The sequence below is a fragment of the Sander vitreus genome, chromosome 4, assembly GCF_031162955.1.
Source record: "Sander vitreus isolate 19-12246 chromosome 4, sanVit1, whole genome shotgun sequence".
NCBI lineage: Eukaryota > Metazoa > Chordata > Actinopteri > Perciformes > Percidae > Sander > Sander vitreus.
Genome location: NC_135858.1, coordinates 6,649,386 through 6,676,890, shown reverse-complemented (window position 1 = coordinate 6,676,890; position 27,505 = coordinate 6,649,386). Strand labels below are relative to the sequence as shown.

General features: G+C 39.9%; 1 protein-coding gene across 1 annotated transcript; it reads left to right on the top strand.

Annotated features, from left to right (window-relative positions):
- The first annotated feature begins 989 nt into the window (after window positions 1-989).
- Window positions 990-23,525, top strand: LOC144516548 (monocarboxylate transporter 2-like). Its single transcript, XM_078247917.1, has 5 exons — window positions 990-1,079; window positions 1,955-2,175; window positions 10,114-10,257; window positions 15,237-16,052; window positions 21,195-23,525. The coding sequence occupies exons 2-5, from the start codon at window positions 1,959-1,961 to the stop codon at window positions 21,485-21,487; spliced, it is 1,470 nt and encodes a 489-aa protein (XP_078104043.1). The 5' UTR covers window positions 990-1,079; window positions 1,955-1,958; the 3' UTR covers window positions 21,488-23,525.
- Window positions 23,526-27,505: the final 3,980 nt, after the last annotated feature.

Below are 27,505 nucleotides of genomic sequence, written 5' to 3'. Positions count from 1 at the left end.
ATCCATTCCATATTGACGTTTGACCCGGACCGTTCTAGCCACCATTGGACTGTAAAATGAAGGAGGGAGACGTGAATGTTTTGCCTGGATCATTAATTGGAACATTTACTTGTAAAAATCTTCTTCCTGCCAACCCTGGCTACCGAAATCTGGTGCCACTGATATGTCTGCGCTTCTCTCTGATGCTCTGAACACAAACACCGCTGCACATGACGCTAGTTAACACTATACTCGACAGCAGCTAACGTTAGCCTACCGCTAGCTAGTAGCTGGATTAAACACGGTTAAAATGCTGACAGCTAACGCTAAACGGTGTAAAGTTTGACTGTGTTTTACTGTAGAGGATTCAACACCGGGATGTAACAATCTGCAGCTGCCGTCGGAGAAACAACACAGATGGTGCGTTCAATGAAACTGGTAAACTACAGCCTCGTGGTGCATTTGAAGTTATTGTAAATGTCCTTTTCCCATCTGATGGTTCAACAGCAATTTACTACTGAAATTAGTTATTGTTATTGTTATACATTATTATTAAATCATTTCATTTTGACCATATGGCCTTAGCAATAAACAAGCCGTTCTTTAATGCCACCAACTGTTGTTTAGTACCCTTTTTTTTTCTTTTCTTTTTTTACTTTCTTAAAAAGTATCGGTTCAGGCACCGTTAATTATGTATGTGATTCATTTTGATTAATTAATCAGAGAGTATGTAATTAATTAGATTACATTTTTTAATCGATTGACAGCCCTAGTTATAACACAATGTATATGAATAGACAGTCTATATAAATGCTGAAGTGCAGTGAAGAGTCAATATACAGTTAGTGCAAGTTGCGGTCTATTAAGTGATGTAGATCAGTAATAACACAGTAAGCAATAATCAGTCTATCCTGAATGTAGAGAAGAGACAATATACCCCCCCTCCAAAGCTCTTGGAGATCCTGAAACTCGTCAAAAACGCGAGAAACCGCCCTAGCCATCAGTGTGCACGTGACCTGATGTCAAATAAAGCAGCAGGCAGAACATTTGCTCAGTAATTACTGTGGAGACAAACGGGCTGTAAAGGCGCTCAGTGAAAGGTAACGTGTACCCGGGCTTTGTACAATGTGTTTAGGAACTTGTCTGTTTTTAATGCTTTGAGAAGTTACAACTTTACACAGCAGTGACGCTGTGTCACCGATTTCGATCATTGTCCACGTGTGAAGAAAACGTTACATCTCCTTCCGTCCCACTCTGTGTGGAAAGGCAACCACGAGTTTTTTGACCTTATCACATCTCGAATAACACTTTTAGACTTGTGCACTGGTTTGGAAAGAACTTGAAGCTATAGTAAGTGTGATCCAGTCACAATTAAATGGTAACGTTAAGCGTCTATTCGCTGGAGTTATTTGTTGTAAGTAAGTCAACTAACTAGATGCTATCTGCCTGGTTCATTACTTTACAAATACATCCGGAACTTTAGTTGTTTATACTGCATTTATAAGACATGTTACGCTTTTCTCAATGTTGTAAGCCTCATAAATAAGGCACACTGTCACATGCAGCTACGGTCTGAATTTGCCGCTGGGCTGAGCTCCAGCCTAACATTACTAAACTTATTTAAAGGCGCAGTCAGTCATTTGTTTGACCATATAAATGTATCCACATTAAGTAGATAACGCGAGTCGCTTGATGAAATGATGAAACATCAGCATTTTGTGTTTCTCATCATTATGAAATTTATTTTTTTGGTCAGTTACACTCTTGTCTTTACAAACATGACACTATTTCACATCCTCACTTTGATTTACTTGTCATATTGTATTAGTCCATGTAATACCTACTCATTTGCTGGCATATGAATGCCTACGCTACATCATTAAGCTTTTTTTGTTGTTGTAAATATGTCCATAAATACCATACATTTTGTTGTTTTGATAATACAATGTTATGTATGTTTTTCACTTATTGACAGGAACATGTCCCCTGCTCCAGCAGCTGAGTTGGACTACAAACCCCTGGATGGTGGTTGGGGCTGGGTGGTGGTGTTTGGAGCTCACATTTCCATTGGATTTGCATACTCTACGCCCAAAGTCCTCTCCATTTTCTTCGAAGCAATCCAAGAGGATTTAGGAGCCGGCTACAGTGAAATGGCATGGATTTCCTCTATCATGCTAGCTGCCATGTATGCAGGCGGTGAGTTGATTCAATCAGTATTTGTTTCATTGTCTGCCCATATGGAACACTAATCACAACTATCAGTAGCTTTCCTTGTGACAAAATTAGCGCAAAATCGCTCACACATCATTTGCTTAATACTATTTGAAAACAGTGGGTAACTCCCTGTGAAGTTTGTAGTGATGGAGTACACATTCCTGCCAATGGTTTCACACTGACCCCTTTTTTTACCTGGTATTCAAATTTGTCCTGAGTGATCCAATCACAAATGGGTAGCTCTAAGTACGTGTGTTCACACCTGGCAGTAGAATGTGTCTTCAAATGCGTCCTGACTGACCACTTGTGATTGGATCTCACTTCACCGCTCTTGATTGATCAGTGTTTTTATTTATTTTATTTTAACAGAATTTCCAACAAATACAATGATATTCAGTTTAACCAATTTTCAGCCATACATACAACCATTCGCTGTTCAGTACAATTCATAGTAAATGAGGTCCTTTTGTGGTGAGGACATTTTGAAACAATACTAAATAGAAAAAAATGCTGTTGTCTTTTTCTAAATAGGTTAAAGGTTGAGAAAGCACATCTATCAGGAGAATTGTTCCTTATGCAATTGGTAAACATTTTATGACTTTTAGTTCATTGGAAGGAAAGAATACATCACCAAAAATAATATGTATGTAGACTACATATATGCAAGTTGATAAATCGAAATATAAAAACAAAAATGTGACCAAGATGTGTCCTGAACGGGGCATTTTCCAAATGAGAACAGTTGTCTTTGATGGACAAATTATGTAATTTGTGCCACGTTTTCTAAGCTACCTAAAACTAGGGCTGCAACTAATAATTATTTTCATAGTCGATTAATCTGTTGATTATTTTCTCGATTATTCGATTAGTTGTTTGGTCTATAAAATGTCAGAAAATGGTGAAAAATGTGGATCAGTGTTGCCCAAAAGCCCAAGATGACGTCCTCAAATGTCTTGCTTTGTCCACAATTCAAATATATTCAGTTTACTGTCTCAAAGGAGAGAAGAAACTAGAAAATATTCACATTTAAGAAGCTGGAATCAACGAATTTTCGGACAAAAACATATCTTTGGCATTGCTGTACTGCAATTTCTTGTTATGCGTCAAGAAAACCACCTGGTTACCATAAATACAATAACTTCAAATTCAGAGTTGCAGCAGAGCTGTTTGGAATTGAGTGAGGTCATGTACCTTCAACCCATTGCAGGTTCTGTAGCCAATGCCTCTAAATCAATACTCTTTACATGACTAGAGAATGCATTTACTGTGTTCCCTTAGTTTACCTCCAAGAACCAGCACTGGTATTGGTCTGCTGATCAAAAACTCCTTAAAATCCCTTAGAACATTGCACTTAAACACACCACAAAGACTAAAGCTAATGGCCAACTGAATGCAGACATGCACGCCTGCGTGAGTGGGTATACGTCATCAGTGTTGTGTATTTTTAGTTATCAATCGGCATCATGGCCTAAACTAGAGAAATAAACTCCAGTTAAATATCTTTTAGTTATTTGGCATCGGTCTTCTCTACAAAGAAAACTGTTTTGCTCATTTGGAAGAGACAGATAATTGATAAATTGACTTCGCATGAGTTACTGCACCCACTGAAATAGTGTTAAGCTGCCTAATATGAGGAATGATGTTAGCACATGTTGCTCACCTGACTTAAATTCAACTATCCACACTTATGAGTAGTTTTGCTTTTTCTCTTCAACACACAGGTTCATATATAATGTATACAAGTAATTTGATGTACAATGATCTTAAGACCCTAAAAAGAGATATTTGCCGAGATGAGAACATGGTTTGATGTCAGAAGATGCTTTCCCTTTCTTATAATATTACAATTGGCTGCTCAATGTGTGCAACTACACTCTGGCTTGGAATAGCACTATACTGTAAACCCAGGCCTGAAATGGCACTGTCAGACTAGACAAGAGTTGTCAGCATCCAGGCACTATTTCTGGCAAAGTGGTTCTCAGCGTTTTTGGCTTTTGGCCTTTCTAAGCCAAGCAATGCCGATCTAAGAGCTGTGAGTAGTTAAACCAAACCGTGATGTTCCTTTCTCAGGATGTTTAATAGTTTATTTATAAAGAGGTTAAAAAAAAAAAAAAAAGTTACAAGTTGAGAAAGTTTGGGGAAAAATAAACTTCTTTAAAGCTACAACCAACTGAATATTACTTTCTAACACCCGAAATTAGCTCTTAGTATCTCCATCATTTACACGCAGCTGTTCTAGCTGTAGCTAGTCTGTGTTACAACTCGGGAGTTATCTGCCAGGGAAATCACGACACATATGATTACGTTTATGTTACAAGGTAGACAATCCTTTTTCATCATTGACGTGAGGAAAAGTATGCTAGACGTTCTAGCGTAATGCACAACCATGCTATAGTTAGTCAAGCAACTATAAAACTTTTTTTACAATTTACACAAATAAGAAGAATTACCTTTTGAGAAGAAAGCGGGCGTCCCTTTTTAAAATCCCTGCTCCTTTTATGAGCTCTTTCCATCTTGGAAAAGGCACTTCAATATTAACTTTGGTTTTGTCGTTTTAATTCTCTTTTTAACTTCCTTGGCGACTCCGTTATCTTCTCCCCCTCCCTGGCATACGTCACGGTGCCACTGAGTTCAAAAGCGCGAAAGGCGGAGGTATGTCCCTCTTTAGCTAATGTATTTTAAAGATGGAGGCGCAACATGGCTGCCGTCATTCGAGGGACTCGCTCGTATGTATTTTGAATGATTCTGAGTGGCAGATTCTACGCGTACGAGAATATTTATTAGTTGGTGGAAGTAATTACACATGATTAAGCACATTTGTTTTTGCTAAGAATGAACTAAAAAAAATTACACAATGGAGCTTTAAATTTCTTCTATCTAGTAGATTACTTTGTCGTGGGATTGACATTTTTTTTTACTGTTTACCTCACCTTTTTTTTCTTCTTTTTTTGGCACTAGAGATGGTCCGCTACCATGTTGTGCTTCCCGATACCGATTCTGATACCTGAACTTGCGTATCGGCCGATACCGAGTACCGATCCGATACCAGTGTGTCATATATTTTATTATGTTTTAACAACTGTATACTACTATCCCTGTATGGATGTGATATTATTTTTGTTGTCGGTCTGGCTCAGGTTAAACTCTTTGTGGAACATGAACGCCACAGAACGTTCTTTTATTATGCAGTTTGACAGTCAGTTATAACGGAAAAATAACATAAATAAACTACTTTAACGTATTTTTTCTTTAGGGCTTTATTACGTGGTATTGAATCGGTGCATAAACTCCAGTACTTCCCGATACCAGCGTTTTAGGCAGTATCGGAGCCATCGGTATCGGAACATCTCTATTTGGCACTACATAACCTCAGCTTTATTATACCCCTTTCACACCAATGGCTCAATCAGGGTTATACCCAGGTCGACTGTCTGTTTGAATGGGGTAACCCTCCTCGATCTACTCGGCTTCACGACCCAGGTCACCAGGTGGGTTAGATCAGGGTAGATTAGGGTCGATTTTAATGTGAATTGCGCACGACCTGGGTCGCTAACAGCCGGGGCGGGACAAATTATGCGATTGGTTGGAAATGACAGTGGGGCAGTCGTCATAGGTCGCCGCCTATGTTCGCCGCACAGGATTATTACAGACAGCTTCAACAGCAGCAGAGCGGAGCGGTTCAATTAATTTCCGAACATTCCGCTGACAGTGAGTGCGAGAGACGTCTCCAGTCTGCAGTTCAGTGCAGCTGCCGGGGAGCCTCTGTCTTTTTTTTTAAAAATGAGTCGCAAAGCACAACTAGAGAAATCTTCTCCCCTCGTCTTAAAAGAGTCAAAAATCGATACTAGAGTAACCTACTTCCTTGTCCAGCTGCTGCAATAAATATGTAGAGCTGAGAAATCACTCTGCACAAAATCATCTGAGAAGTGTTTGATGGTTATTTTATTTGTGCTTTAGAACGTAATCACTGTGAAACAATCATAAAGTAATGCTGCGTTCTATACCTCGGAACTTGGAAGCCGGAACTAGAACATACCCGAGTTGAACACGTTCTATTTAAAAGTCGGATTTTCATTGTTTACATTAGCTCTAGCCCGGTTAGCTATTGTTAGCAATACCAGTTGATAACAACGCATTACGCCGTTTTTTTGTGCATGCAAACAGCGTAACAACATGTCCACATATAGAACTTGGACATGCCAGTGTGAACGACTGATTTAGTGACACAAATAAGACAGAAGTGCTTATAACTTTGTTACTGCAGCTTTTCACAACTGTTGATACAGGGAGCAGCCATGTTGGATTTTGAACTCGGGCTACTGCGAGGTTGTCAGAGTTCCCAGCTCGTAAATCCGAGATCAGGGGGCGTGTTTACGACTTTGACCTCGTTAAAACCGAGTTCCGAGGTAAATAGAACGCAGTATAAGCTTTATTTATCTCCCCCTTCTGTACAATGACCGATTCAAGTAGCTACAAAACATTAGTTCTGCTGGTACGCAGCTGGACTGTGATGTTAGCTGTTCACTGAATATGACGTGTAAAGCCCCGCCCATTTCTAGCAGTTAAGGTAATTGTTATGCATTGCTCCCGGGTTGACTAGGGATATACCCATTTAGACTGGCTTAGTTTGAATTTCCAAGAGGAGGGTTGAACCCTGATCAGACAACCCTAGCCCAACCCTGGTAGGTGGTGAGGAAGAGGTATTCGTACCTGTCTGTGTCTTCTGGCTTTTGTGTTTCCTCCAGCTTACCCTGGCTGGATCTACGACTGGTTGACAGATATCAGCTCTGAGTTGCTGGATCCACACTATATCTGGCCTCTCATGGTTCTAGTCTGAACCCATTTCTTTGTTTCAACCACAAAGTACCTTTTAAATCCAACATACTGTTGGTTCAGTGATTAAAATGTTCGCAACATTATCCCATTTCACACAGGATACACATGCCACTTTATTGCTTTCACAACAGGCAAAACAATCTGAGAAACCTAAATAGACTTTTCCACAGTGGAGTACTTTGGAAAACACATAAGATTAAACAAAATTTGACGAAATAAAAGTCTCGTGGAGGCTTTATGTGAATTTATCAGTAGCTGCTTTCAAGGTTACAGGACACCAGGGTGTGTGACTCACCTGCACTCAACTCAGAGGCCTAACTGGTGAAATATTCTCCTCCACTGTGGCTCAGGCACAGGGCTTTATCATATTGTCCTTGGCAAGGCTTAAGCAATGTCACCCAGTGGAGGAGAGAGATGGGGGGAATATATCAGAGGAAGGTTCACCACACTTGGGTCTGACACCAGGGCCCCATGGGAGAGACATGACAGCCTTTTCAGAGAACCTCTGACTCAAGGAGTCCGAATGATGAAGTTATAATGGAAGTAGAAATGGTGGTAGTGCGGGAGATGCCCTATTGTGACACAGCTACATTGAGAGAGATGATCTATCTTTGACCCCCCGCAGGCACCTGGTTAACTGTATAAACAGCAGGATGTATATATATTTTTTTATTGCATGTACTGTAGTTGAAGTGGTACAGTGGCTGTACAATTCTTTACAGCTCGGCATGAAATAAAGATAAAATATGAAAAAAAAACTCTTCACTGTGCCTCAGTTGAGATTAAATGTACAGACATGTATGCTTTTAATCATCAATATGCTTTTTTAGTGTACAGTTAATGGCATAAGCACATACAAGGACATTTATTCATTTACGTATTTTAAAGATTATCTTTTTGGGCATTCTAGGCCTTATTATATAGGACAGCTGAAGATGTGAAAGGGGAGAGAGAGGGGGAATAACATGCAGTAAAGGGCCGCAGGTCGGAGTTGAACCTGCGGCCGCTGCGACAAGGACTGAGACTGAGGTTTGTACATGGGGCAACAATTGTTTGAGAAAGTAATGAGAAGCTTGATTGATTGATAATGAAAACAATCATTATTTATGCCCTGTATCTTGGAATTACAGTGTGGTTGTTTGTGGAAGAACACCGGTTAATTACACTGGAGCCTGATGACATCAGAATGAGCGTATAGGCAGTGTGACATGGTAACAGACTCCAGTGTGTAGTATCACACTTCAGTAGCTTCAAGATATACATAAGCCTGAGGGGGAAAAAGCAATTGTGTTTTAATGTGGTCTTAAATGTTTTTGTTAGCTTGGCCTATGGGCTCCTGCTTTTGTTTGACAAACTGCTGCGTGCTGGCTTGATGCTAAATCCTTAAAAGTCGATGCATGGATATAATATCAGTACTTAACCTTTGATATTGTGTTGGACATTTTCAAACGAGATCTATTCTTATAAGTTATGTATATCTACATTTAGAAATGTACACATGAAATGTACACACACTCATATAAAGAATGTGGTCATAGAAATCCATAACTGATTGTAACAAGATTCAATATACAAATAAATGCACGTTTTGAGGGAATTCATACATACATTTGTTTACACAGATTCAGCTTAAGACAACATACTTTCCTAGTATAACTGCTTTTTCTCATGCTCTGAGAAATTAATCATCAGTGTGTTTGCTAGTTTAAGACTGACGCAGTTGTCAATTTCCCATTACTGGAATTACTTGAATTACTAGAATTGTTGGGACTTTATAAATGAGTGTGGTCTAGACCTACTCTATCTGTAAAGTGTCTCGAGATAACTCTTGTTATGATTTGATACTATGAATAAAATTGAACTGAATCCAGCGCCCACGTCGTTTAAATAGCAAATGCACCTGCGCCCATCTGTATGCCCGTATATAGGCGTGCTGGTCTTACAGGGAGGTGTGTTCAGGTGCATTCTTGGCATATTGCTGTCTTAAGGCAGCGGAAAGTGATCGTGCCATTGACCAACAAAAACCTGGTCTAAACTCAACAACTCAGCATTTCATTGTTATTTTAACAGCCCATTAGTAATTAGGCGCTATGCTTATTACACACACAGGGACACGCAACAGAACACAAACATGCAAAAGATTAAAAATAAAAATATTACAATGTGAAATAGTATTATGAAATGATCTGCTTGCGCACTTTCACTTCACGCATGAGCACATCATTTTCTTCTCCTGAAAATCTCTCCTTTCTGCTTATCAAATCTGCCATTAATAACAGCAATGCGCCAAGGTACAAACCCACTTGGCTGTTGAATGGGCTGAATGGGAGATGACACTCTGGTTTATTGCATATTATGCCCAAAACACACCTATGATGAATTAAGACACTAAGTACAACCCTTTTGAACCATGCGCCTGGCGCACAGACCCTTTTTTCCGCCGTTAAACTAGCAAAAGTGGATTCATACACGCCTTAAATGCACCTGCGCCAGGCGCTTCACACCGTGCGCTTAGATCATTAAAATAGGGCGCTAGGTGTTTACCAAACATGTAATCCTCTTAAGGCTCACTGGGCTATTTTCAATTATCACCATCCACACTGAAGTACTTCCCACCACTGCATTAAAAAGCTAGTTTGATTGATGCTCTTCCCATTTTTATATATATAATTGAGTAATATAAATGTATAGTGAAACAATTGGTCTTTTATAGAAGTTTTCATTTGGATGTGCTGCAGAAGGACTGGAGGTGCAATGTCACTCTTTCAGGCAAGGTTATGAATGAAGGGAAGGGTGACAGCATATAAAAAGCTGTTTAATTGCTGATTGATCACGGAGTGTAGGATTTTACATTATATGGGGAGAGTATAATGAATTGCCAAGTTGCGTCGCAAAAGTTTGAAGTTCCCTTTTGCCCTTGGTTTACACCTAGAGTGAGAACTGCTGTGTGAACTCCCTGATCACTAGCAGTAGGTACGTTAATTACTAACTACTAACTGTTTATATTGAGCTGTAACATTCGATAATTCTGAACCACTCTTTCTCTCTCTGTCTTTCTTTTTGTCTTCCTCCTTCTCTTTGCAGGACCAGTGAGCACTGTGTTGGTCAATCGCTTTGGAAGCCGGCCAATAGTCATATTGGGTGGACTGATGTGTGGGGTCTCTATGGTAGTCGCTTCTTTTGGGAGCTCCCTCCTTCACCTCTACTTTTGCATTGGCGTCATTGGAGGTACAGTAATTGGATATGTTTTTTAAGGGCCCTGACACAGAGCTGATTATCGGCCGTCGGACCGTCTGGCGAGGTCGGTGACTCGAGTCTGTTCGGTGTGTTCCATGCCGTCGTCCGTCCGAGGAGCCGTCGGCCTTTATTTTGGCCGACCCGACATGCTCAGTCGGAGACAGGGCAGTCGGGACTCACCCGGAAATGGCGAGCGGATGAGCCTCTCAAAATCTGACAAATCTTTTAAACTGACCTTTGTCGATCTGAAATGAAGACAGATTCAGCAACTGCACGGCCTATTTCTCGCTTAAAATGTTTTCAGAAACACGTTTCGGTGAACTATTTTAGTACAATATGAGATTGTATTCTGAACAAGCCGCCATGACAGTCTGGCTATGAATTTCCGGAGAAAAAAGACCCACGTGACGCGTTCGTCCTATCAGCGCCGGTTTTCATTTTCTGGGAAACGATACAGAGAAGCGCCGCCTGCTGCTGTGGAGACGTATTATGTTTCGTGCACGCGCAGAGCGTACGCTCAAGTCGGCATCACCTCAGTGTGTTTTGAGGCATTTTTTTGGACCTCGGGGACCCGACTGATCAGTCCGACTGCCTTTTCTGCCGTCTGTCGGCCGTCTGGTTGGTGTGTAAGCACCTTAAAATATATTGTGACACTGCTGCCCTAAAAAGCTTTAGCCAGGTAGATAGATTTTACAACGTGCATAACAGCCTTGGCAATCCATAGACATTAAGTTGATCACAGCTCATAACTAAGTTAAGGTAGATTAGATAGACTTTATTGATCCCAAATTGAGAAATTTCAGTGCTACATCAGCAAAATATAAGACAACCAACACACTTACAGATTATGTAAGAAATAATGAATAGGATAGAATAAAAGAACAACAATTCAAAAATAAAATACAAAGGAAAGAAAGGACAAACGTATAAAAGGTACCCATGTGTTTGCTATTGAATAAGCCAACTAATTCTATGATATGGAGACATATTGCTTACCAGTCCCATCAGTTCTTAGACCATCTCTGGTAGGGAAAGTCTGTATCTTTTCATATCCTTTCAGAATGTCTGGGTTGCCAGATCTGCTTCCCTTGACTGGGCTACCGTGCTGATTGTTGGGGCCCAGGGCATCTGCCCCAGCTCCTGGGGTGCAGTTAGAGCACCAAGGGGACCAGGACCAGGGCGGTAATTAAGACAGAACCGTCGCTGATCCCAGAGAGCATGGTCTTCCGTGGCCCTCTGTACTCTCCCGTAGGCTCCGATCATGCTTGTCACAAGGGGTCTCCCTGCCACCCTGCGAGGCTCATTACCCTGCCAAGGACTGCTGTGAAGGATTAATAGGCTTAGCAAGTGGCTGGGCCATGTGTGGTGCCCGGGGGCATGTGTGTGCCCCGCTCTGCTCCCCTGTGCCCTGGCTCACCTAGCAGACATATGCCTACACACATGCATACACAAATACACACACACACACACACACATGCAAAAATATGAAAAACACCCCTGACTCAGTGAGTTGCTTTTAGTAAGTAATTTTCTTTGTTCATACAGCTCCTAGCCCAGATTTTAGATTTAATTGATTGTCTTTCTTTCTTGTCCCTCTGCATCGTTTTAGGAGGGACTGTCTTTTAAGTAGGCAGGAACAATCCAGGTCAGCTTGTCATTATACAAGGTTGTAAGTGTGGCACTTCTGCGTTTGCTTAATTTTCAGCACCAGAGGTCGCCGCTTGGGAGTTAGCAGTGATAAGGATTTTGAGAAAACAAAATTGAAAAAAAAGACAGTTGACACTTGAGGGGTGCTCTGGGGGCTCTGGTATGCTGATGGACTTTATACCATGTATTGATAATCACCCCTGACAGTAAACACATGGAGATAAGTTTGAAAAACAGTGGAGTATTTCTTTAACAAGTAAATTAAACCAAATGTCAGAATCATTCAGAAGATACTTTAAATTTACCTAAAGCTAATTCTGTTTGTTTGTAATTAGTTTTTAACAACATACCATTTAAGTTTACTTCCTTTTTACTATTTCTGTATGTATTTAATTTGTTTTTGACATCCCTCCATGTCTTTATAAATAAGAAATCATCTGCCAAATACACACAAAGATGCCACTTTTTGATGCTTGGTGTTTGAATGACCAAAGATGTCCACAGATGTTGAACTTATTTTGACCCTCACAAATCTGATAAGATGTCATACACAGTACCTCCTCCAGTGCTTGGAGTAACTTGTCATGCAGTCCCTCCAGGATTTCACTTTTTTTGAGATTGTTGCTGCCCAAAATGCCTGAAAACATTGCGATAAAAGTTGTGACGTTGTTTGTATTTTTGTTGCAATGAAGTTGCCGAGACAGTAAAAATTGCAAAAAGAAGTTCCGATTTTGTTGTTGTTGGTATAAGTCTTTAAAAATAAAAATCTATTTTTTTTTCGGGGAGAACAACACTATTCTGGGCTGAGTTTTCCTAGTAACCTTACTGAAAAGGCTGACGATGCTGCAAATGTTGGTATAATATGAAAATGGCTGGTGGATTTAAGACAAAAAATAATAATTTATTGAATGAATCAAATTTGAACATATCTGTCAGTGGCTTGTTGATCTTTACATTGTTAGTGATTTTCCTATCCTGGCCTGGGACTAGGCCTGCATGATATTGGAAAAAACTTAAATTGCGATATTTTTTTTCCCTGCGATATATATTGTGATATGAAAAAAAAGACAAATTTTTACAAGAGGACATAAATAGCCCTATTTAGAAATACTAAATCATTCTCAACTACTGGGGTGATTTTGTAGGGGAGTGCATCTACAAAGAAAATAAAAAGGAAATTTTCTTATGTGAACCAGTCTTTGCAATGCTTTACAAAAACCAAAGCAAGTAAGGCTGTGATGACTCTTCTGAAGAGATTTTGGAGAGGGAAATTAGGAAGAAATACACTGGTTGACTGACATGACACCATTGTATTCACATAATATCAATCCAGGCTGAAGTGAATGATATTAATAATGCATGCATGTTGCTTCCTCTAAATTTCAGGTTGTGGTCGACTAGTGGGGCCTGCTTCGGTTGTTTGATAAATTGATTAAAATTGATCATGATTGGTGGTTTGCTGTGCATGCAGAGCCTGCATGTCACACTCTTCAACAAACTGTGTATCCAAGAGCACTTAAATCAGTGGAAATGACGTTATATCAGAAACAGACTGCTGTTGTAGATTAGTGTTACGTTTCCAGCGTCGCAGCTCCGAACCACAACGTTAGTTGGGACAGACGCCTTGTTTCTTTAGGCTAACTATGTTAGCTTTAGCCTGGCTGGTAGCAGCTTTCTGCGGTGAAAAATGGCCAGGATATGTCGTGATTACGTTGCATTAATCAGGTGATTTAGTTTGTCTTTGCAGCGAACATAAAACACTGACTACTGTAGCTTCACTACATGGAAAAGCATGTGCATCACTGTGTCAGCGGCAGCTGCCGCTTACTGTACTTTTCTACACACGGAGAGCCTCACTTCCCATAACAACCCTCCCGTCGGACTAACGTTACGTCACATGACCACCTGTCTTAAAGGGGAAGGGCCGGCCGGTAACAATCATGGAAAAGAACGGTGAAAGTTTACTTTTTTAACAAGCAGCAAAGAAGTTGTAGCGCCAACATCGCAACGTCCTGCGATGTGACTATCGCGCATGCGCACATCGCGATGTAGACGATGAAACAAAATACTGTGCAGCCCTACCTGGGACACACATTCATACGGTTTGATAAAGTACTTATTGGACTTTAACTTATCATTGCACTTACAATAACGAGCATAGCTGTCCTCAATTTAGGTCATCCTGTACATCTCATCTCTGTGGGTGTGTGTTGTTTTGGTGGGTGGGTGTGTGTTGTTTTGGCGCCCCGCCCGCTGCAGAGAGCCGATAGGATTGAAACGGCAACAGCTTTCAGTGACTTTAGAGTGAGAAATTGTTACAGCGTACATTGACATTAAACTGTATACAGGTTGACAGGACGGTCTGAAATGTTGTACACGGTCTTTCGCTGTACGTTTTGTTGGTAAATGTGAGATGTTCGAGTCACACACGTCTCGTCTTCATATTAGGAAAAAAGGAAATTCATTTGGTGACGTGCGTGTGTTACGTCAACCCATTCTCTGTCCCCCTTGGTCAGTGGCTCTCAGCGTCACATACTGACGCAATGTCTGGCACGTGGGACTGCTGTGATTGGTTGAAGTCGTGGGAAACTCCGGTTATTGGTCAAATTTGCGGTAAAGTTGCGGTGATTGTTCAAAATTGCGAGCCGCACCGAATTCACGGTGATTGGTTGAATTCACGTGAATTGTTGTGATCGCGACATCGTGAATTCCTGGAGGGACTGGTTATGCAACCCTTACAATAGCAATTTAACGACTAATCAATGACATGTGTTGTGACTTATTTTAAATGCAAACAAATTCTTCGTTCCTGTTTTTTAATTTAAGGATACTTTAAAATCAAGATGGATTTTTATTGAAGAAAACTAGTGCTGAAATACACTCTATTTCTATAAATCCCCTATTTAGTCCCACTTATTATTCACAAAAAAAACTTTTTCATTGAGCTTCATTATGGAACCAGAGAAGACTATTAAATTGACATTGGAAAGGAACATAGCATCCTAACCATCTACCTGTAACTCTTCATCTTTATGGGGAAATAAGGTGCTATTAAATGGAATTCTTGTGTAAAAAGGCAAGCGAGTGAATGTATTACCGAGGCTCTCTAATTTATTTCTACTTAAATGGAGAACTTATTTCTGAAATAATTCCAACATTCTGTAATGAGATTTTAGCCAGCAAAAGTGAAATGAGATGGAACCTTAATGAGCACCAAATCAGTCTTGATTTAATTTAGCGAGTACCCTTTGGAGTTTATATCCAGGAAGGTTTTCTTACTGAGGATTTTTAAAATGTTTTTTTTTTTATCTGTCTACACACAGGTTGTGGACTCTCCTTAAACCTCAATGCATCTCTCACCATCATCAGCAAGTATTTCCTGGCCAGGCGTCCTTTAGCTAACGGACTGGCCATGGCCGGGAGTCCAGTGTTTGTGTGTGTCCTGGCCCCTGCCAACGAATATTTACTACAAAAGTTTGGCTGGCGAGGAAGTCTCCTTATCCTCGGGGGTCTGATGCTCAATTGTTGTGTAGCTGGGGCCCTGATGAGGCCTGTCATTCTGCCTCGTAAGCCATCCACTTGTGCACCGCTGAAGAACGTGGAGGAACAGCCAAATAAGTGCAACACAAGGCTAAAAGGAAGCTGTATGAACAATGCTAAGAAGTTCTTGGATTGGACCTTCTTCAAGGATAGAGGTTTCATCATTTACCTCATTGGGAATGTGGTGTTCATCTTTGGTGCCTATGCGCCCTTTGTGTTCCTGTCAGCCTATGCTATCAGCCAAGGCGTTGATGAGTACTCTGCAGCCTATCTGCTCTCTATTACAGGCTTTGTGGACATGTTTGTTAGGCCTAGCACTGGCCTGATAGCCAACAACAAGTGGGTCAGGCCCAGAATACAGTACTTCTTCAGCTTTGCCATGATTTTCAACGGCACGTGCCACCTACTGTGCCCACTGAGCAAGAGCTACGCTTTCTTGGTGACCTACGCAGTATTTTTTGGCATGAGTTTCGGCATGGTTTTCGCCCTGATATTCGAATGTCTGATGGACCTGATGGGAAATCAACGCTTCCCCAGTGCTGTTGGACTGGTCACCATCATCGAGTGCTTCCCCATACTACTGGGACCACCTGCTGGAGGTAACTGTGCACACTTACCATACACTATCCATTTACAGACATGACAGAAGCAGCCTGACTTACTGGGAAATAAAAACAAGACCTCTCTAAAAAACTCTTTTCCTTGTTTGTCTGGATTGTTGAGTATGATAAGCCAGGCACGTATTTACTTTCAGTTTACTTTAGATTACTGTACGCTGATCCATTCTGCAACTGATGGGCCAAGAGGGAGTAAATAATGTACACCTATATACAAACACACACTTGCAAGAAAAAGAAATTCCATTATACAGCAGAAAAAAATGGCCAGTTTGGCGCAAGCTCCTTTGTTAATAATGCAGCACACTGAATTACAAAGATATTATTTCTTCCTTGTGTGTTTATCTGTGTCTTGGTCATGGGCTGTGCGTGTAGCAGTAGAGCTCAATTACTTGCTAGGGTGTAATTACTGTAAAACAGAGTAGGATTATCACTGGCGAGTAGGACGGTTTTGGGATGCACATTAAAGTAGAAATTGGTCATGGTTATTTACTGCTGGAAAGTAGCTGTACTCATTGCTCAGGCTTTTATGAAGTCTACTGGATTTGGCCTCTATATAGAATTATGGAACATTTGGAACTCAAAGCTAAGAAGCTCAGGTTTGTGTGCGCCCTTTACATTTACTGATGTTGAATATTGAAAATATGTAGGAAACGCAAACAAAGAGGCAGAGCTGTAGCCCTGTGCTCCTTTTTAAGGGGGCCTATTATGCTCATTTTTATTTTCAGGTTTGTATTTTAGTTTTCTTGTAGAACATGTTTACACGCTCTTATGGAACAGTTTCTGAATACAGATAATTCTCCATGGATTGAGCGTTTTCATACTTTCACAGTATTTCTATAGCTCTTCGACCTGCTTCAAAATCATAAAAGACATGATAATCTTACTTTTTACAACATGGGACCTTTTTTAAAAGAAACTTATAATAATATTTGATGTTTTTGACATTGATATTAAAAGGCGTGTGCACCAGAGGTCACCTTACTTTGATGACCTTACCTGACAGACGTTTTCGGTTAAAACTTTTGTCTTTAATTGATCATATAAATAATTAAGACAATATTAATTCATAAATTAAGTGACTACCATTTAATACATGTTGCTAGTGGGGGTTTATATAATGGGTCAGACTGACTTTAGTTATTTGTATTGCTCAGCTTCAACCTCCAAGCTGAATTACTGAACCCCTTTTTCTTACCAGACCTACAAAGACAAGAAAAAGCCCTTTTTCATCTGATGACTTACAGCTCGTGCATTCTTCTGTCTCGGGCTTTAGATTGAAGTGCGAACCGCTACCTTCATGGTCTAAATTACCTTGTAATCAGAAGGATATTGTTTACCCTCTCTGCTTTCTTGCCATTTTCAAGATTAGTGCATTTTTGAAACCCCCCCACTGTAAAACACTCTTCTCTTGATTCAGTAAAAACAGAAGCATGGAACCAAATGACAGTGCCTTTTTAAAAAGGCAATTATTTTAAGTGACCATTTAGTAGGTAGAAAATCAGTTCTTGCATGTATATTTATTAATGCTTTCTGCTGAGGTAACTACTTTTGTTGTAAAGTAAACATTTTCACAGTGCTGGACACATGTTGTGTAACAAACTGCACAAAAAGTAGAAATACCACACCCACAGTGTCATTGCATTTTTATAGTTAGGAGCCAATATGTATGTCTTTGCAGTGATCATTTTAAAGCCTAAATGATTTTTTTTTCACGTCGAAGTTCAATGTAATCATCGAACAATAGCATCTGGATTTTTTTAAAGGAAGGTTTGGAACAATAAGTTGAGTGTGTGTTTCTTGTTGGTCCAAACGGGTCAAGTTTAGGGCTGAAACAATTAAATTAGTCAAGCAATAGATAATCTGCAACTATTGTAATAGATTCCAGACATTTTTCACAGTTTCAGACATTTTATAGACATTTTTAAACCCCATTAGTCTTTAATGAAAATAATTTAGTTGCAGCCCTCAAGTTATTTATATAGCCCAAACCAGTAACCAGTAACATTTACTTAAATACTATACTTAAGTACAATTTTTGACATTTTGAGGTACTATTAAAATATACATCAGATTAAGCTACCTTGTCATATGTAAAATATTTGAAATGCTCCACCTTTACCAGCTACAACATACAATGGACCTTTTTCACAGCAGACCTTTTGACTTGTCATAGTAGGAAAAGCTGAAATTGATAACCTTAACGATGGCTCAGTTCCATCAAGTGTCCCAGTAAGCTATTTCAGTGAGTCAGCATGCACAATACCAGGGCCTCTCCTAAGTGGAATGCAGCCATCATTAATGGTTTTGAATACACCTGTGCTTTTCCTACTATGACATGTCAACATGTCTGCCGTGAAAAAGGTCTATGATGAACACATTATGCTTCACTAGTTAGAATTCAACTATATAATATATATTATTATTATTATTTTTTATATATATATATATATATATATATAAAATAAATAATTTTGAAATGGGCCATTCTGCATAATGAGTACTTTTACTGTTGGTACTTTAAATACATTTTGATGCTAATACTTTTTGTACTTTTACTTGATTATGATTTTAAATACAGGACCTTTACTTGTCACAAAGTATTTTTACAGTGTAGAGTTGTCTAAATACTTCTTCCACCACTGGCCCAAACTTTGAGAATTTGTCTCAGAGAACTTCTGTAGAACATACTGTTAAGCACACTGAAAGTTGAGATATTCTGTTTGGAAATCACCACACATAAAAACCTCAAAATTACTAATTGCAATACAAATTTAATTACGGTTTATTGTTCACCCGTCTGAGCTAGATAAAATAAACAAAAATCATCTATGCCGTAGCCTGACGTGCACGTCGCGGCCACGCACGTCGCTCAGCCGCGGTAGCGTTGCATTTCCTGGTTCTCTTTCTCCATAAACAACATGAAATCAAGGAGAGGGTTAACTGTTCCTGCTACAGATTTCCCACAGTGGACAGAAAGCACATGGGAGACACATTGTTTCTCTCACTATGCCTCTAGAGTCACAACTTGGGGTGGTGATGGCGCAGTGGATATGACACATGCCTTTGGTGTGGGAGATCCAGGTTCAATTCCCACTGTGGTACATCAGCCAATGTGTCCCTGAGCAAGACACTTAGCCTCTTAAGTTGTTTCAGAGATGTGTGGCCTCTGACATATGTAGTAATTGTAAAGTCGCTTTGGATAAAAGCATCAGCTAAATGACATGTAACAACTTACTCCGAAGTCACTTGCTCCATCACCCACTCCCCCCACACCAGCTTGAGGCACACACCTAACACACACGCGCCTCCCCTCTCCCTTTCTTGTTTAGGCTGCTTGCTAGTACCTTGCTCCTGATATTGTTTGTGAACTTCTGGATGGCAGTTCTACATAAGAGTGATCAAATTGGTGGTGTTGAAGGATTTGACATGGCATCTTCCTCGCATTACTTCGACCTTGCAAGTATTGCATCCTTCACTCCCATCTTTTTTCACCGTGAAAAACGTCCAGACTGTGGACAATACTTTGTTTTCAGCATGTAAATCCTGTGCTGCGTTGGATCACTGCGTCAAACTCTGCATGACCAAACAACAAAAACGCAAACACACACACACACACACACGGCAGCTAGACAACGAATCATTGGTTGTTCACATCGGATCAGTTTTGCTCATTAGACCGATGCTGATATATTACCGTTACTGAAATTATCGCCCATATATCGTTCATACCTAACAATAATGCTATGTGCTTTAAAAACTCAGACACAGAATAAACAAACTATCAAAATGTATACAGCTCTTATTTAGGCTAGTGCTCAGCTTGTGCACCAATCTACAGTATGTCCACTTTAAAGTTCATGTAGAGAGGCCTGTTTAGTACCCTACATAAATACCCTGAATCATTGCAGTACTGTAGCTGCCCATGACGTTATCAACTGTACATATTGGGACACTGACAAACCTTTCCTTTGCCTTCGTTTTAATGAGGGGAAATTATATAGGCCCCCCAGTTTCTGTACTGAGGCGCTCATTTAATAGGGTAAATAAGTGCCTCCCTGCACGTCTAATATTCTCCTCCAGAGGGCACAATCGTTATTTCTCCCCTAACCAGTCTGCTTGTCACTGCACCCCAAACCTCCGGGTCAATCCAATTAGGAGGAAGTGAGGTAAGTGGGTGTAATTAGCCTTTTGCTTTGGGTGTTTAATGACACTCAGTTCAAACTCTCATTGAAGTCCTGTACCTGGGCCATAATTAAGCTGTGATTACATTAAAAAAGAAAGGTGACTATGCCAGATGGACTTAATTACCGCTCAGCCAATCAAGGGCTGTCTTAATGAGTGTGATGGTCATTGTCGTACACACACCAGATGAGTGCTATCAATCAGGTGATACACACTGCTTTGAGATCCAAATACAAAGTGACCTCTCCCAGTATGGTACATGCACACACACAATTGTTATCATCGTTTGCCGTAAAGATGGTAATTGGCCCACTTAAGGAGACCTTCCAAGGTAGAGCTTTTAATTTAATAGATTTTGATAAGATACTCTAACATGCTTTGCATTAAAGGTTCCTTCGAAGCTGTACAAGTCTTGTAGTCTATGTACGAGTCATACAACGTTGGAGGGAAATAAACCTGAACCAGGTTGTCAGAAACACACTCTGAAAACCTGGAGGCTGAAATCTGATCTAAACTACATTTGTCACTTTTCTGCAGACTTGAGCTCGATATTTATGGCTCTGAGAATGGGCCTCTCTCTGATTCGTTTTGGTAGCAGCCATCCAAATTGCCTTTCCAAAGACGCGCGGAGAGCCAGGAAGGGAGTAATGGCTCTCTGTCATTTCCGACATGGCTCTTCTCAAATTGTCGGTGCTCACTCTCACTCCCTCGCACACACACAAGCCAAATCTGAGTTTGGTCTTGCTCTTTACCTTCAAAGTTGTAAAGTGGTTGAATGAAGATAGTATTCAGTGACCTATTGCGTTTTGCTTGTCATGGTGCACAACATTTCCCAAGTGTGTTTTTGTTTAAACATAGTGTGGCATAAAATAGGTACAACTGACGCCCGCTTGGTTTGAAATATAATTTCTTTGCACCCTTCTGCCCTTCTCCACACAGGGTTACTGGTGGACATCTTTGGTGAATACAAATACCTTTTCTTAATGAGCGGCTCGGTGATCGTGATTGGTGGGCTCTTTCTCTTCCTCATGAACATCTACAACTATTATATGCTGGAGAGGGAGAAGCCAGCAGAGGACAGAGAGCAGAACCAAAAAAACATAGAGAACCATGACCATAGCACCTCAGACGCAGAGATAAAAGCAGCGATGGAACAGACTGAGCCTCAGGCTAAAGAGAAGAACGGAGCTCACAGAGATCCATATCCAGAGAATGCAGAAACACCTAATTAAATGGGAATTACATTTAACACTCCATTTATGTGCTTTTTAATCACTGCAGAAGAAAAGGGTTCAACAAGATGATGCAATTAAAGGAGCGCCAGTTGAACCTGAAAAAACGATGTAGAAAATGTGATGGAAATATGGCATTCCTGATTGTATCATGTCATTTGACAAAGGCTACTGTCTCCTTATCGCTCTGTTTTGTCTGCCACAGTTTTTTAGTCTCTTCAGTGGAAGTCTGCGTGACATATGTCACATGCTTAATGTACGCCATTATTTATTCAGAGTCTGTTTCCAATTTACTTTGCCGTATTTTGCTTTTATCGTTACACCATCCTTCCACCTAAATGTTTTCATTTAACATTTTTCCACTCAGGTTTTTTATGCACAAATTGAAAATGCACATAAAACAGAAGACACGCACTTCCACACATTTATTCTGTCGTTCAACATTCATATTTGTTTAACCATTTAAATAATTTAACAAGCATGCTAACATGCTGATGTTTAGCAGGTTTACCAACTTCCCCAGCTTCAGTGTAGTGTGTTTATGTTAATGTTAACATATGCAAATTATCACAAAGTACTGCTGATGCCAATGGGTACGTAATTAGTTTTGCAAGTATTTTTTTTTAAACAGTTTTTACATTTTAAAGATGACTTTAGATGAAGAGTCGGGGACTCACCAACGTGGTTAGAATTTGTGCTAAGGGGAACATTAGTTTTTGAGATATTTCACTTAAAACCACAAATGTCAACTGCATGGTGGTGCTATCTAGGAGAAGTCAGAAATCTCCAGACAGTAGGATTCATCGTCTAGGCAACAAGGCTGTCTCTACCAACCTTTGTTCCAATCCTAAAAAAAACAACCGTTAGTTTCACGAGAAGAAAAGTCAGAGGATCACCAAAGTCCGTAGGCTTTATCCTGTGGGGACCATGAATGTTTGTACAAAATTAACACGTCACAGGGAATGCTGAAATGCACACAGCCACAATATATACTGTACATATGAGAGTGAATGTTTGCAGTAAGTTTTACTTCTTTCTCTCACATGATCACGAACCACCACTTTGTGTTTTGTGGTTCCTAGCTGTTCATTGCACAGTGATCTAATTGGTCTATGAACGTTTTAATTGTTCTTGTGGTGATGTGCATAACCTCGTCATGAGATGTGTTGCACTCATGTTGTACATCATAAAACTGGCAATTGGTTTCTAAACTACAATGTGTGTTCCACAGTGATGTAATACTTTTGTGTTGACATTTACCAGTGACATTTGTTCAATGGGCAAGAATGGATTTGCATGCACGGTTAATTGATTTAATGCTCTGTGTATTTGCGCATGTGAGTGAATGTGTTTGTTGGAGTGAGTGACAAAAAGGTGAGATGTTATATTGGGTAACACTTTACTTGAAGGTATCTACATAAGAGTGACATGAACCCTAACCCTTGTGTTGTCTTTTTTTCGACGTTTGTGACGCCTTTTTTTTCGTTTGTTTTTGCTTTTTCCAACGTTTTACATTTTTCTTCTACACATTTTCAGCGTCCCATATTTTCTGATATAAAACAAAAATTTAAAACTGGTCAATGTGACCCGAAGTCAACACAAGGGAACCCTAACCCTAACTTGTCATGACAAAAACCGAATGACACTTAATCACAGAAGTGTTATGTCATAAACGTTTATGACTTTTTTTTATGTTTATGACACGTTCATGACAGTGTCATGTCACTCTTATGTCTATACCTTCAAGTAAAGTGTAACCTTATATTGTTATATTTAATGGCAGCTTTTTGGATTCTGTGTTCCAGAGAATTTAACGAAAGCTTTAATTTACTCATTTGATTATTAGAACTGTATTTTATCTTCTGACATCTTACATATGCACAATTTACCATAGATAATATGGATAACACTATGTTGTTAACCTAAATAAAAACCCATTTATTTCATTCTGTGTTTTATTTAGCATACTATATATTACAAAAGTTGTCCTGTGTTGTGTAGAACTTTGTTCTTTAAATGAGGTGAATAAATAGTCCAGTCTCATTTCCTTCAGTGTACAGCTTTTACATTCCACATCCAAGCGGGGAGGTAAATGACACTCAGGCACAAGAGAAATGCCGTCAAATCAAGATCTACCACACAGCTTCTCAATGTCGGTGGCCATGGCCAATTTTTCACAATTACACGACTGGGGAACAAGTTTGGAAATGTCAGCAGCTTAAGGGTGTGAGCACCTAATGAAGCAAGGCCCGGATGTTCCAGGCTAGTGCTCTGAGCTGCATGCAGCCCCACACACATCAGCAAATCAGTGGCCCAATAAATTAGACATGCATGCGCAAACACACATACATACACACTGGTGCTATCTCCTGTCCCTTCTCTGAGTATTAGGCAAGGTCTTTGGACATGACAAGGTGGAAAGGTACCCCAGAGACGAGTCGATGGGCGCTGTGACCTGAAATCTGTTTATCATTATTATATTTCCTCTCACCTCCTCTTCCCCTCTGGCCTGCTGACCCTCCTACAGCCCCACCCTCCATGTGTGTTCTCTCTGAACTTCACGACTGTTGTACTCTATGCTCAATGGTTAAAAAGACTTCTGGGTCTCCAGAGGGTGTAGGTGGTCAGGTAACAAGGCAATGCTAGTTAAAAAAATACTGTAGAGCAATAAAAAAATAATAATCAAGAATTGTGAATAACATGCCTTCAGGTAGTTTCCTATTGTGCTTTATTGACTAGTAATTTCATAGTTACTGCAATGTTTCGTGGTGTGTCACATCTCTCCTGAGATTAATACGAGCCTCCTCAGTAGGGGAATTCTCCATCCCTTTGACAGTCAGAGCCCTTCCATAATGGATTTCAGTGTTTCGTTAAAGACCCCTCAGTAGGATGGGTGTCGACGTTGCTGGAAAATGTAATTTAATTGCAAAATAGCAACAAAACATGGATACCACATAAAAGTGGTATCCATGGCTGCAAATGAAAAAAGTAAGTTCATAAACAGAAAAAGAAGCTGCGATTGAGTTTCTTACTCAGCTCTTAATGAGGACTACAATTAGAATGGATCACCGTGTACCAGTGTTGTAGTACTCGAGACCGGTCTTGGATGAAGAGCACTCAGGATTTTATTTCAAGACCAGTCAAGACCACAACTGCAGGGATATCACTAAATTGCCTGTGTATCGTTGGATTTATGTGTTAAGATCATTACTGTGATTGGATGTAAAACGTCCTGCTTCAAATGCAACCAATAACTCATTCAGTAATTTCTAGTTTGAAATGTGTTACACACACTCCCAGGTGACAGGAGAAGAAGCTCTGGCTGTCTGGGAGATGTCAGCCAAATCGTCTACATTTTATTTATTACATTTTATTTATTATATTTTTTAAAGAGTTTATTTGCAAAACAACATCTAAAAGAAAACACTGCAGTGTGTAAATTCTGCAATGTAACAATAACCGATACAGCTGGGACCACCTAAAATTAGTATCTGCACTAAGTAAGGAAGCATAATGAAAGGTAAGCTAAGTATAAGTGATAATAATATTATTAATATGATTATTTATCAATCTGCCTCTGTACCAAAACTCTCCAGAAATCTCTTCACATGAATATTAGCTATACATATTAGCTAGTTGTACATATACTGTATGTTTCAGTTGTTTGGTCTGGTCTTGGTCTTGACTTGGTCTCGCCCTGTCTTGGTCTTGGTCTCAACCCCTCAAAGTCTTGGTCTTGTCTCGGTCTCGATACACTCTGGTCTTGGTAATGACTTGGTCTTGGTTTAGTTGGTCTTGACTGCAACACTGCCATGTACCAACTTGCAGTTCTTGTTAAACTAGTAGTAAACTTGGGAGTACGTGATTGTAATTGGGGATCACTCTTCATGAAAACATCCCACCAGTATGCGCCAAACATTTTGTGTTCATCAGCATCTGCCTAGATAAATGGAGCCAGTGTGGACAAGAGACTGGTGTCTGGATGTTGATTATCAGCCCTTCTCCTGACCTTTGGATCTGTGCGAATCAGATCTCAGTTGTTTACAATAGTTTGGCTGACCTGATGAATCTGGAGTGGTCTTACACAAGCGTATTGGAGACAAACTGTAAGGAAAATGTGTTCCCAGAGGGCTCAAAGAGCACTGGCATCAATCAACAGAAGAAATTGAATGGGATGTTTAAGAGCAGCAGAGATTAGATAGGCTTGGCATTGAGCAAGCACAGGCTACCAATGTAATGCTTCCCTCGCCGGAGTGAGATCAAACTAACAGAACACAGTGAAGCAAGGACAAGTGCACACACACATACGCACTCACACCCACACACCCACACGCCCACACACACACACACACACACACACACACACACACACACACACACACACACACACACACACACACACACACACACATATGCACACAAACTGAGCATCCTACAGTGGCCTTTAGGTTTGAAGTACAGATGTGATGCTTTATTTGCTCAGGGAATACACTGAGGGATATTGCTAGATAACACTAGAGATGTGCTATTTCCAGGTTTCCCAAATCTTAATTAGAACATGTACATGTCTAGCCAGACACTCCTGTGCAGCATTGTGGGCAAGGGTCTGGCAATGACTAGTTAGTAATAACATCTGAGCAAAAGTTCATCAAAAAGGGCTTAAATAGTATGTTTCATCAGCAGCCATCTGAAATGTCACTACATGTTCCTATAAAGAAGATGATATTTGTTTTCTACAAGTTTTCCAAGTTTAATTTACAAGTCAGACTAAAACTTTGCCTAAAGAAAACTTTGAATGATCTAAATATGTTTATATTCAGGGAGCTAGTTGATTCAGTCACTTTAACACATTCATTCATTCACAATCAGCCCACTGATTGCCTACTGTACTAATACATCTGAACTGTGTACGGTTACACCGTGCCCTTGATCGATGTGTCAGCACTGGAGTATGGTCTGTCTACACCACCTATCTATTCTGGGATAGGGGAAAAAAAAATCTTTAAACAAATCACAACCGTCCTGAACGGTGCTAAACCCCGCTAGCAGAAATAACGAGATGGGACTTCGTTTAACTTTTTATGGCATACTATATTATGACAATGACATTTTTATGACATACTATAGTAAGGAGTCACCTTATGACTTTGTATGGCATACTATATTAGGACTTTTTATGACATTTCTATGACATACTATACTATGACTTCTTGTGACTTTTTATGACATACTATACTATGACTTTTTCACATTTTTTATGGCTTACTATACTATGACTTTTTATGACTTTGTATGGCATACTAAATTATGACATTTTACAACATTTTTAATGACATACTATACTATGACTTTTTAAAACATTTTTATGACATACTATACTATGACTTCTTATGACTTTTTATGGCATACTCTACTATGACTTTTATGATATTTTTTATGACAAACTATACAATGACGTTTTATGACTTTTTATGGCATACTATACTATGACTTTTTGTGATAATGTGAGTTTTTATTACTTTATATGACATACTATACTACAACCTTTTGTGGCATTTTTTATGGCATGCTATACTATCTCTGCTATTGATTCTTATGTTCAGTTGTAGCCTTACTCAATCTGCAACCTGCCTTTCTCCAACTATCTAGTCTGTGTCACAGTAAGAAAAGACAGTCACAAGACAGAGAGACAAACAGTGAAAAAACACAAAATATGGAGGAATTGGTGCAAAATAAAGACTAAAAGGGCGGGAAAAGAGTTAGAGAAAGTAAAAGAGGGGGCGTTTACTACTTGGGGAGGTAAAGCAAACCCTTTTTCATCCATCATCCCTGTCTCTATCCCGTCCACTGAGCAGGGGAGGTAATGAAAGTAATTTAACGTACATCTATAATTAATATGCTCTCTTTGGGCGGTATAGTTGGGCCGAACAGGTGATGGAGTGTGTTTATTATGTGTGTGAGGGAGCTGGCGTGACGGGGCACTGGGCCACTGACATGCTAATTTACTAGCCATCACTC

What these genes read in the sequence shown, in the direction of transcription:
- LOC144516548 (XM_078247917.1), top strand. Translation starts at nt 1,959, where the DNA reads ATGTCCCCTGCTCCAGCAGCTGAGTTGGACTACAAACCCCTGGATGGT. An exon ending in AGCTGCCATGTATGCAGGCG is followed by an intron (nt 2,176 to 10,113) that starts GTGAGTTGATTC and finishes TTCTCTTTGCAG; the next exon opens with GACCAGTGAGCACTGTGTTG. An exon ending in ACTGGGACCACCTGCTGGAG is followed by an intron (nt 16,053 to 21,194) that starts GTAACTGTGCAC and finishes TTCTCCACACAG; the next exon opens with GGTTACTGGTGGACATCTTT.